Raw genomic sequence first — 11,985 nt, forward strand, 5'->3', positions numbered from 1 at the left:
GTATGAGTAGTACAATGGAAGAAACGAGTGCTGCTGATGCGGTCATCGTCGAGGACCTGTCAGATATCCTGCAGGAGAAATTTGCATCGGGTGACAATGACGATGGGCGACATGAAGCAAAACCATGGTGTTGACGCTGAGGTGTCTGGCCGGACGAGGAACCGGTTGTGGTGGATATGCAGGCTGACATCAGCATGGCGGGATATCGGCGAGTCTCGTGACCGGCAGCCTCACCCCACAATCGAAAGACGGTCGTCTAACCAGCATCAGCACACGGCTAACTCCACCTGGACGTAACCCCCCGCCCCGCTGACGTGCAATTGGGCGTCGGCCGCTGCCGTCCTCACAGCCGAAACGTATCCCAGACGGGTCACGGGCGCCAAGCGGAAAGTAGTAGCAAGAGACAAGTGAGGGTCGACTTCGATGCGCGGCCGGGAGAGAAGGGGTTCACGCCGGCCAGCAGCACACGGTACGTCAGCCGTCCCCGGATTTGAAGACACGGGACGACAATGGCCCGGATTGGCCGTCTGCTACTCTCAGGGTCAGAGAGCCCGGTGATGTCAAGTGTTGTGATTCGTGGCATGACACGAGGGTGGTCGTGGAGAGACACTTCTGCACAGCCCGCCTGCGACCTGCATTTCCCCGCACAGCGCCGCCGTATATACAGGCTGCATAGTCCGCGCCTTGGAATCCCTTGACCGGAACACATCACGCATCACCACGCATGAACACACCTTTCCACGCATCAATCAAACATCTCCCTACCAGAAACCAAACCGCGGCCGATACACTCATCTCTTGGCCATCACATCCACATCCACATTCCAAGCCCATAGCCATCATCATCACCACCACCACCAACGGGATATAAGTCAACCCACATCGACCCCATTCGAGCACAACCCACTGGCCATTTCACTTTCCGCCACTCCTACTACTACACAACCGCCAACAACATGTCTTTTCTCCTCCGCACTTCGACCCTCGTCCGCCAGAGGCTCTTCACCACCTCGGCACGTGCTCGCACTGCCATTTCCCTCCAAGATGCCACAGCAGCACACATGGCAGCCGCCCCAGGCGCCAGTGTTGTCCCCAAGCTCGGAAGGGTCGCCAGATGGTGCGTCTACTACACAGTTCACCACCACCTATATACAGCAAAGACTAACAAAATCCCAGGTACCTCCCTACCATGGCCATGGTAGCCATCGGTATGATCTATCTCCCCAGAGATGCATCATCGTCGCAGCCTCGCCGGCCACTTTCGCTTGGTGATGCTAATGCTAACATAGGTTTTGGTGTTACAAACGCCCTCAATGATGCCAACCGCAAGGTCCACTCTGCACTAGAGCTGACCCAGGAGCAAAAGAACCAGATGCTCATGGATGCCTATGGCGAGCGCTCTAGTCTGCAGGACATGGAGCGCGCCATTGCCGGTCTGGAAGCCAGGCTCACTACGCGCAAGGACAGGAACAAGATCCTCGAGGAGGCCTATGGCGATAAGACCAGCATCGAGGATCTCCAGCGTGCCATGGAGATTTACGAGGTTCAATGAGTGAAGGCGAGGCGTTGAAGGGGGGGGAAGGTTGTAAGAAACTAGCCGAGCAGAAACGACCAGTGTCGCGTGCAACAACGGACACGCACGCCACAGGCAGGATCCGAAGAAGGGGAACGAGGGAGAACAAGGAAATCCATGCGCTGCGCGCCATGGACCCCACACTGCATACCAGGCCACGAGCAACGGCCCTTACAGCATTCAAGCTGTCCCCGGCTCGTGTGCTCTGTGGAATTGGAGGAGACAGACGTCATTTTCGTCACTCAGCATAGCATCTAGCGTTTTTTTGTCATAGCATTTGGCGTCAAAGAGAAACTCCTTGGAAGAAATAGGGGAGGCTACGAATTATGTACCATATTTCAGAATAAAATATCAAACATCAACAAACATTCAAACTCTGTATATCCTCTACATCGACCCTCTTTCTTGCTCATTTTCTCTCTTTTTTTTTCTTTCAAATACATTCAAGTACTACATGTCAAAAGTTTTGTTCGTCGGTGCAATCCATTATGGGACATGGTCCCGCAAGTTACCCCCATCCCCGACTTTTCCCGACCGGCCGCGCTCACAGCTACTTGCAATACATGCACCCACTCCACATTCCGATGCAAAGCCGCTGCTCATCTCGTCTACCCCGTATCAACAAATTAAAATAAGACAGTTTCCCTGGAAGAAAGTTTTTCCCTCTCCCCTTCGTTCTCAGGAGAAACTAAACTTGATAAAGCAAAATATGAACAATCTGAGAAGAAGAAGAAGAAGAAGAAGAAGAAAAGAGAAAGATTGTGAAGATTGAAATATGTCGTGACTTTCATTCGCTAGTAGATGAAGGAGAAAAAAAAACATTCACTCCTCCTTATCCGTCTTGACAAAACTCCACACCTCCCTCCAAAACCCACGCCCCATCCTCATTGGCCTGCGCTCTAAAATCTGTCTAATCCTCGCTCTCTCATTCCTGCGCGCCGCCTCGGCCTCCATCTCCTCCTGCATATCCGAATCGGGATTCGGACTAACATTAACATTCCACGTGCCCTCTTCCTTGAACGGATCCTGGAACATTGCATTTACGGGACTCGCAACGCCATCGTTCTGCCCGTCCATCTCGTACGAGTCGAAGCGGGGCCGCGGGATATGCGGGACGGATTCGGGCCCTTCGAGCTCAATGTACGAGAGGTCTTGGAGGACGTAGTCTTCGACGGTGAGATTGCGCATGTCAACGGCCGAGGTGCGTGGGTAGATGTATTTGTAGGAGAGGTAGAGCGAGGCGAAGAGGACGGGGCCAATGTAGGCGCCTAGCACGTCGAAGGCGAGGCTGATTGTTGATTTGAGGCTTTCGGTCGATCTGAGGTTGCTTTTTGTGACGAGGATGACGAAGGGGGGGATGCCGGACCAGAGGATTACGCATGCGCTGCCGACGATGCCAATGTAGGCTGGCAGAGGCTGCCAGCGCGACTTGAAGAGTCGGGATTTGTACAGTGGGTGGTTTCTGCCGAAAATCTTTCGCTTGGCTAGACGGTCAAGGCCGGCTTTGAAGCGCAAAAAGGTTATACAGAGGCAGAGGTTGATGCATGTTGCTGTCCCTGTGTAGAGCTCAGACAGCGTAATACGTGGTTGTGAGCCCGATTTGTCGGCCAAGCCAATGAGTGATATGAATCCCAGGGCTGAGCATAGCAGAATGGCCGCCAGTGGAGTATGGCCATTGTTCGTCCGACCAAATATGTTGGCGATTTTGTGCGGCAGATATTGTTGTGACAGCATGAAGACGCTTCTCGAAGCTGCATACAGGTCGGTATTTGCAGTCGTATATGCCGATACTATGAAGAGCGCGTTCAGTGCCCTTGGCAGTCCATGGAGTGAGGATTCCTGGGCCGCAATGACAAAGGCTGATTTCGTAGCGCCTCCACCTCTCGCCCATATCTTGGGTAGATCCGGATTCGCGTAGTTGACGTTCGATCCAGCAGCGAAGATGGCAAAAGGATATATGCTGAGGGGAACAAGGTATACAAAGGACATCGTGATTGGCACATCCTTCCAGGGGTTCTTCGCCTCTCCTGCAGTCATTGCGACGAGATCTGTTCCGAAGCAAGAGAACATGGCAAGTGTGATTGAAGTGCTTTACCAATCATTAACTCAATCCGCGCAACACGAAGACACAACACTTACATAAATGAAAATAGGACACCTCCAGTCCCAGGAATTCCATAAGCATAATCTGAGACGCCTCTTAGTGCTAGAGGATCGGCAGTCGTACTATTGTGTCCAATCGGTTTCCAATCGGGAGTAAACGCATGGGTTGTATAGTCTGTAGTGCTGGTTAGTGTATATAACATGACTAATTAAAGCAGACACTCACTTCCGTAGTACTTTCCTTCCCTTGGACCGCCACCTAGATTATATCAGAAAAGCATCTGCAATATTATGAATCTTGATAGCATACCTCCAAGGTTGATCACCACCATCATCACGCACACAAGCACAAGCAAGCTTATCTTGAACCACATGACTACCTGAAAACATCATGTTAGACACAGCTCCAAGAGATAGGGTTGAGTATAGCATACTCGTTCAATTTTGCCGTAAAGCTGATGGAATGTAAGCTCGAGTTCAACTTATCATTTACAAATCTCAACTAACCTTGACGCCAAGGCAATGGGAGAAAGTTGTCAACGCAATGAAAGCAATGTTTATGGCCGTTTCTGCACCTATAGAGTGTGGTTTTGGATCGCTCTTCAAAAGAGCAGTGAGCTCTGCCGAGTGCGCTGTAAGTGTAGCCATGGCGAAAATCTTACCCAATCTTTTTTTCCCATCAGCTTTCGATTGGCATCGCGAGAATAAAAAACATACCCGTACATGAATGCAACTGCAAACCCGCATGCAGGATCCAAGAAAGTGTGAGGAAGGTCGATGAGACTTCCAGTTAATGGTCTACATGTTACCATTTCTGTGAGCGTGTACATGACGCAAGCGATGATTCCTCCCGCGACGGCATAGCTGATAGCAGCTCCTAGCGATCCCGTCGTAGATATCAGGGCCCCAGAAGTAATAAAGATGCCTCCACCAATGCAGCCAGAAATGCCAATGCCTGTGACGTTACAAAATGCCGTTTCTCTGGAACCATGGCCGGCTTACCTGCAAGTTGAGGCCTGCTGAGGACACGATCGAGGTGCTCAGAATGTGTGACATAGTATGGTGATCGATCTAATGGCCTTTCTTCTTCGTCCATGCTTTCTGGTGGGTCAGGGCAACTGTGAGGCTACAACGTTGATTAGGCGGACCGTGGAGAGTGGGACTATAAGTGAGACACCCCAAGTACGCATGCCGCAGCAGTGTGCCACAACCAGTCAAGGCAGCACTTTGGACCAATTTTTTGAGCCTTCCGCCAGCCTGGTTTCCGGGCGTGTCAACTTGATGTACGCCGGTCCCACGCCTCAAGACCAAAGACCAAGACTACACAGCGTGCCGTCTTGCCAGCCTTCGCTTCTGCCTGCTGAAGCCACAATCAATAGGAACACCTCGGGATAGAAGCGGTATATTGGCACACGACTTGGCTTCATGATGATTGGTCAGGATCATGGGAATCTGGGTAAGATCACCGCAGCTGCATCGGGTTGTACACGTGAAGTTGGTAGATGGCACTAAAAAACGCCACGGCCAAATACGACTGGCGTGCGGGTGCGTTTAAGTATCACAGCCACGCTTGCTGCGGCCTCCCGGTGTACGCTTCTGGACAGAAGATACAAGCTAGCGCCGCTAGAAATTGCTAATTGGATACATCTTAAACGTCAAAAGCCCCTGTGGTCTGGGCCACGTAGCCGATGGTTCATACGTTGAGTTCGTGGGCTGAGGCGCATGCGCGATGCCAGTTGGATCTAGTAGTAATCACAACTGATAACAACTGCCGCCGTATCTGACCCCAGAACACGGGCTGACCGTCCGTTTCCAGGCGTTCGCGGTTCCGCTGCTTCACAACCAAGGCCCACCGGCCTCCGTGGGCCATTCTCTCTACAACTCCTCTCCGTTCTCATGGCATCCTTGTTTCGTGCTCGTCGATGATGTCGATTTCAAGCAGTTCTTCGCACCCCTCAATGCGCCGTTTTTCTTTAGCCGTGGAGAATTTCCCCTTGTTTCCAGCCTCATTTGCTTCGCATGCCGAAACCCGCTTGCACAGACCTGGCCAGAGGTTTCTATCCAAACCGTATGATGTTGCAACATCAGTCTCGCCGTTAGGCTGGGTCGCCGTGTGTTCGTCCAAGCAAGTGCGGCTATACAACGTGCGGAATGAGAACCAGAGTCGAGAGATTCCACTCGCAGCCGAGTTGAGCATTCCCATGTCGCATAAAGACGAGAAAATACGAGATGTTGCTTTGTCGGAGGATTTGCTTGCTGTAATCACCCACAGGCGCCTATTGGTTTATGATGAGTACCGCCGACATGGCGGCGACGTACCCGTTTTGGTGAAGGAACAGCGTATTGATCAAAATGAATGTTGGACTCCAAGATCAGTGTCTATTTCGCAAAAGGGCGCTCCGTCTGTTGAAGGGGGAGCTACTGCGAATATCGCGGTGGGCGGGGAAGGGACAAGCGGGGTCAAGGTCTTTAGGTATATCTACACGCAAGGCTGGAATGTCGAGAACCACTGCACAACATTGACATGCCCGCAGAACAACGGGGCTATCAAGGTCGTCGGCTTTTCGCCTCTTCGGAGCGATGCTGTATACGGCCTCATGGCTTTTGCTTTATCGACAGGAAACCACTTATACTGTTGGAATATCAGTAAACAATTGAGTTTCAAGTCGACTATGCGTCTGGACCCGATTTGGCACGTTGACTGCAACGCAAGCAGCAGCGAACGAGTAAGATATTTTTATAAGCATTCCGTACATGGCTGACTTCTTCTAGGCTTTTCGCGATGAGATATCGACAGCCACTCTGATTATTTCACCAACGGGAAGGTCTTACATTCTCTGCACAGTGGACCACAAGCCAGGATCAAGTCTCCCCCGAACCTTCATCGTACCGATTGATACTTTTGAAACCAATCCACAATCCCTCCGGCAACTGATAAAACCACTACCAGACAGTGTGGTGGGATCAAGCGTTCTTGCTGGTGCGGTATCCTGCAATGGCCGTTTCGTAGTGATTGTGGAGAAGGGCCATAACGAAGTCAACATGAAATTGTTGACTCTTCGTGCAGCGCCCATGGGTGGTCTGACAAGTTCAACCACTGGTCTACTTTCATGGGCTGTTAAGCTGCGGGCGACTAGTGCCGACGCATCGAGGATATCGATCTCCATCTCGGAACAGAATGCCGCTCTCGAGATTACCGCAGTTGATGGGCAAGGGCATATCGTATGCTCGAGGATCAGCGTACCAGAAATGCTACAAGACCGGTTGCGATATCTCGTACCACCCCCCAGGCATGCCGCTCCTTTCGAACTTGCAGTATCAGAGGAGCCTGCGGATCGTATTGATATCGTTCCGGGCTGAAGCGTTGCCAACCGAGGTCAGAGAACGATCCCAGTTCCTTCTGAGTTTTGGCGCCGGGCCCAGCAAAAAGCGATGGCTTTGAGAATTGTAATGGCGGAACATGGAGGTACAATATATTTGAAGGAAATTTTAATGAGTCAGTTACTGGATCTCGAGTCTTCCACTTTGTCGACAGCCACGGAGAAGCAACACACCAACCGCGCGGTCTTTCATTCCTGGCACAGATCTCGGGGTACAATAATTATTATGAGGATGAGTTTGGTGGATATACAAGGTCATGTGTTGTAGGATAGGTGGTTTGTCAGGGTGGATAGAGCAGTCGCGCTGCAAAGATGACGTCAACTCCACAAGTAAATATATCTTGGAGCTCCAGTGTCAGAATGTGGGAGAATGGGAAAATGTCTGGTATATTGACCAATCACTTTCTGTTCGCATTGGCTATTAGGTCAATCGTATCCGACGCACATACTCTATTTCTTCCAAATCGCGGACTGGCAGTCGTTGTGTTTGGGCAGCAATGGCAGGCTGCATGTGTTTTCTTTTGTGCAGGTGGAGAAGGAGCGACGAGTAATGCCTTCCGAACCTCGAACATGTACTCTCAAGATTCGGCACATGACCGGATGGGGTATGGCTGCTGAGTGAGCATGCTCAAATTGTGAACGGAGCACACCAATGCTGACTGTTATATGTACTCTTTGTCTCCTAATCGACATATTCTGCATTTAATTTTTACATGACGGGAGAAGATGTTGTGAGTTGTAGTGTCTCAAACACTAATCTGTGTCGTAACCTTGTAATAGAAGAAGAATCCTTGGGGTCTCATGTGTCTCGTGTAGTAGATACAGATATAGTACACTCGGTGTCGTTTCCTTTCCATTACCTCATCAAGCTTTGGCCGTCTCGGTCGCCATCAGCCTACTTGGTGATTTTACGAGACCTGCTTCGTCTCCAGGACTGCCGCGGAACTTCCACTGCCCATTCGCCACATCGTCATCAGTGGCATTGTCCAGCCTCTTCAGTTCTCTCCGCATGTATCCTACAATCTGGGCCAGCTTCTCAAAGTCCACGTCCTCTTTGGCACCGAGTAGGTTTCTCCAAATGGCAGCGGCAAGCATGGCGTCGCCCTTGACCAGACCCTCATCATATGACAGGAGCACTGCGCGCCATTGGGAAAACATGTCTTTGAGGTACTTTTGGCGCAGGGAATTGGCATTGAACTTGTGCCATACTACGAGACGGTCTTCGGCGGCGTAAAAGGCATGGTTGGTGAGATGCTGGATCCACACAGGAGCATGTGTTTGAGGAAACATGCGGAAGCGGACTTGCAGCATGTACATGTGGATAAAGGTGATTTGGGCCCAGTTGGAGAAGGTTGGCTTCAGTCCGAGGGCTGTGTAGGAGTGAGCCAAGTGCGTGCCTGTGCCACAATCTAGACTTACTGTCATACCACCAACCCTCGCCCTCTCCCAGGTGCACGCCATTGTCGTCGACGGGGATCTCGCCCCCTTTCAGCAGAGCCTGCGGTATTTTGTACTCGCCCGGCTTGGTGCATTCCTTGATCAGGTCTCTTGTTGCGCCGTATGCGACGTAGGTCTCGGTCATAAGCGGGGCCTTTTCACGCAACTTCTGAGCCAGTCCAGTTACTCCTGATGCCACGCTCGGATGCGGCTTCTTAATTGCTTCTGGTCTGACATCTGCCGACTGGGCGTGTGACACATGGTAGAGGGTTGGCGTGGTTGTGGAGAAAGTTCGATGCGCTTGGCGGAGAGATAATTTGTTCGATTGCTACAAGAAAGAATTAATTGCTGTCAGCACGGCGGATTGTGGCTGTGTACCTGCAATAGAGGTGTAGAGGACCTGCGTAGGGCGCGTGAGCAGGCTGAGCACATGTAGCTGGAGGCCATTGTGGGCAATGTGTGTATGTGCGGATGTGTGCTGTGCAAAGGTAGTCAGTCTTTGCCTGGATGGAATTGGCGAAGTCGCGAGTCGCGCGCCCTACATCGATGACGGCACCACCCTGGCCGGCAGACGACCCAATAGCAAGCATCTCTCTCCCATGCGCCTCACACAGATGCTCGCCCCCGACATGATCCCCCCATCAAGCAGCATCGTTCCATCGGTCAAGAGGGTTGTTTTCTCCAATCATCACACCTGCCATCGCTGCGCTGTCACCTGTACCCGGTTACACACTTGGTTCGGTACCTACGTACCAATCATGGCATTCACGCGCAGTGCCTCGACCATGGCATTTTGGCGCTCATGCGTGAACACCCCTGATGCTTGGTATGCAGGCGCCGAGACCGGGGAAGAGACCGGGGGTTAAGGTATCATTGCATCCCCCGTCCGTCAATGCATTCTCCGTCTGTCACCTGCTGCTTTATAACGCGTCTTTCCCACTGTTTCATTGAATCGCCTCAGCGACACAAAACACCCACTCACTACCATGGGGCCTGAGGGGCCGTTCGCTGGCAGACGAGCCAACCGCAGAGACAACCCCGTCTACATCCATCTGTTCAACTCGCCGCCGGCTTACACGGCTGGGGATCACGTGAGAGGGCTTCTTCTCATCTCCCAAGCACGATCTCCGCGGATCAACATTGTTCTAAGAGGCTTCTCCGTCACCCCGCATTCTTCTGGCAAGCCGACTTACATTGAACTTTGTCGACAATCGCAGGATCTGTTCGTTTCCACGGGCAATAGCTCCCGCCTTGATCTCCTGCCCACAAGCTCATCAAATCCCGGAAAGGCGGAACTGCCCTTCTCCTTCACCTTTCCGCAACATGTGAGCCTCCCGCCGCCCGCAGATAGAAATTGGCTCCATCCGGAGGATTCGTTCAATCATCCGCGCTTTCAGCATTCTCCGGGATTTCCACTACCTCCCAGTTGTGCTGCAACATCTACAGATGTGCAGATTGTATATCAACTTGAGGTGACCATGGAAAGTAGCGACCTGGATAGTCTGCCTGTGAGGGTACGCCAAGAACTCAAGTACACGCCACCACCACCCGACTTCCATCCCATACTCCTCCAACCAGATACGAACTTTGGCACAACGCTCCCCAAACACTGTAGCCACCAAAAGTTCATCCGCACGCGCAAACTATTCCAAGACTACGAGGAAAGGGCGGGAAAACTTAAAAAGATCAAGGAGAAGCTGGCTGATAAAGAGTTGCTCTTTGGGTTCCAGAGCTTGGACGAGATTCCCTATGCCAAATTCAGTATATCCGCGACTCCTGCTCGTGTCCTAGTTGTTGGCTCCCAAGTTCCCGTTGTCATCAGTATCCAGCACCTCCAGCGTTCCGAATCGCTTGCGAGACCGCCTGATCTGTTTATCCGCCGCCTCAAAGTTCAGTTGAACTTTGTCTTCAACGTATTCACGCCAGGTGATCCATCAGCCCGTCCTCCAAAGAAACAGCACATGCATGTAGAAAGGTGTCACATTATGCTTTGCGACAAGAAGTACGAAAAGGAAAATGGACGGCTGCTATACGATGGGCTTTCCTTACTAGACATAGCAGACGTCAAGCTAACGGGCCACAATTTTACACCAAGCTTCACAACCTATGGTCTGAACTTGGAGTACGAGTTACAAATCGAAATCACTGGCAAATGTGCTGATCGAGAGTGGACTAGCATTGTGTGTACCCAACCCGTTTACCTAACTACCGCGCCACGGGCGGCAAATCTATCTGAACTTGAGGATGGCTTTGCAGTATACGACCTAGAGCCTAGGCCAGCGTATCAGGAGGTGGATCCTATGGAACCACCTCACTACCTCAACGTGAACTGGGATGCTCAGCCACTGGCAACTACGCCATCAATACATGAGTTTGGGTCAAGGCACATGGCACCACCCATCGCAGACTCAGTACCACCCCCAGAGTATACTGCATCATAAACCAGTTGATCTCTACGAGTTTCGAGGTTGCTGTTTCTTGCGGATATGCTGTGGAGATGACACTCTGGAAGTCTGAAATATATACGAACGAATATGTAGCTAGGCCGACTATGTGTCTATGTCATTATTCGGCAAACCATTTCGAACCGCGGCTGGCAACGAACAGACATAGTACCTCTTCACTCCAGCTCAATCATTGCGCAATATGTCTGCACACAATTCGGCAGGCGTCTAATCGGAGTAAATGTGTCATCGTTATCACGAACACTCTACCAAGTGACACGACAGCAAGACTGCGCATTGCCTTCGTTTTACGCGACCATTCACAAGGACTCCATTGAGTTGCACCCGGGTGCCATCGTTGAGGAAACGGGAAGTAGGACGAGACCAAATGAGTGCATGAGGACAGGCCAAAACTTGACAGACAAGCGGATAGTCACATGGCTAATAGGGAAAATTCGGGGGTGTTTTTTGTCTCAATTTTCATAGGCGTTGTTTCAGGGCATTTCGACATCAGTCATATGAAAAATGTATCGAAGACAACAAGTGTAACGCGAAACGAGGGCAGAAGATATCGCAACTCACACCAAGGGTTTCCCTTAGCGAATTGTGAATGTGATGTAGGTATTGCACACGATTACAAAAGCGTTACAAACATTACCAATTTAGACGTAGATTGCACTTACTACCATCATAGATGTGACCATACCAAGTTCTGTGCCTGAGTCGCGAGTCAGAGACCTCAATAACCACCCGTCAAACCGTGACCAAAGAATTGCGAATTGAAAAGATATAAGCTATTAAATCTTTGATTCTTTGAGATATTAGTAATTTTTTTTCTATAGACAAGGCCTTGACGGCGCAACGTGGATAACCATTTCGGCTTACATAACTGGACCTACGTAGGTAAACCTTGGCGCGTAGTTTCATGGTTGGAGTAGTCGCGACCACAGTTCAGCTTATTCCCCACAACTTTACTCTCACCTTTTTAATAACCCACACGCAATACCCAAACCCGCGTATTATCACGAAAGCATACTATCTTCTTCAA

General features: G+C 51.0%; 5 protein-coding genes across 5 annotated transcripts; 3 read left to right on the forward strand and 2 right to left on the reverse strand.

The window, feature by feature from the left end:
* Window positions 1-956: 956 nt before the first annotated feature.
* Window positions 957-1,552, forward strand: COCVIDRAFT_96091 (hypothetical protein; the record flags this gene model as incomplete). Its single annotated transcript, XM_014702346.1, has 2 exons — window positions 957-1,117; window positions 1,177-1,552. The coding sequence occupies 2 exons, from the start codon at window positions 957-959 to the stop codon at window positions 1,550-1,552; spliced, it is 537 nt and encodes a 178-aa protein (XP_014557832.1).
* Window positions 1,553-2,395: 843 nt separating this feature from the next.
* On the reverse strand, window positions 2,396-4,772 carry COCVIDRAFT_25555 (hypothetical protein; the record flags this gene model as incomplete). Its single annotated transcript, XM_014702322.1, has 8 exons — window positions 2,396-3,662; window positions 3,713-3,851; window positions 3,903-3,935; window positions 3,987-4,056; window positions 4,111-4,131; window positions 4,184-4,343; window positions 4,394-4,631; window positions 4,679-4,772. The coding sequence occupies 8 exons, from the start codon at window positions 4,770-4,772 to the stop codon at window positions 2,396-2,398; spliced, it is 2,022 nt and encodes a 673-aa protein (XP_014557808.1).
* Window positions 4,773-5,178: 406 nt separating this feature from the next.
* On the forward strand, window positions 5,179-7,036 carry COCVIDRAFT_96079 (hypothetical protein; the record flags this gene model as incomplete). Its single annotated transcript, XM_014702347.1, has 3 exons — window positions 5,179-5,221; window positions 5,681-6,402; window positions 6,449-7,036. 3 exons carry the CDS (start codon window positions 5,179-5,181, stop codon window positions 7,034-7,036), a joined length of 1,353 nt encoding a protein of 450 aa, XP_014557833.1.
* An 884-nt stretch (window positions 7,037-7,920) lies between these two features.
* Window positions 7,921-8,940, reverse strand: COCVIDRAFT_96068 (hypothetical protein; the record flags this gene model as incomplete). The annotated part of the gene is made up of 3 exons (XM_014702348.1): window positions 7,921-8,426; window positions 8,476-8,821; window positions 8,872-8,940. The coding sequence occupies 3 exons, from the start codon at window positions 8,938-8,940 to the stop codon at window positions 7,921-7,923; spliced, it is 921 nt and encodes a 306-aa protein (XP_014557834.1).
* Window positions 8,941-9,479: 539 nt separating this feature from the next.
* Window positions 9,480-10,934, forward strand: COCVIDRAFT_95952 (hypothetical protein; the record flags this gene model as incomplete). Its single annotated transcript, XM_014702349.1, has 1 exon — window positions 9,480-10,934. The coding sequence occupies one exon, from the start codon at window positions 9,480-9,482 to the stop codon at window positions 10,932-10,934; it is 1,455 nt and encodes a 484-aa protein (XP_014557835.1).
* Window positions 10,935-11,985: the final 1,051 nt, after the last annotated feature.

This window comes from Bipolaris victoriae (genome assembly GCF_000527765.1).
Source record: "Bipolaris victoriae FI3 unplaced genomic scaffold scaffold_31, whole genome shotgun sequence".
Classification (NCBI taxonomy): Eukaryota; Fungi; Ascomycota; class Dothideomycetes; order Pleosporales; family Pleosporaceae; genus Bipolaris; species Bipolaris victoriae.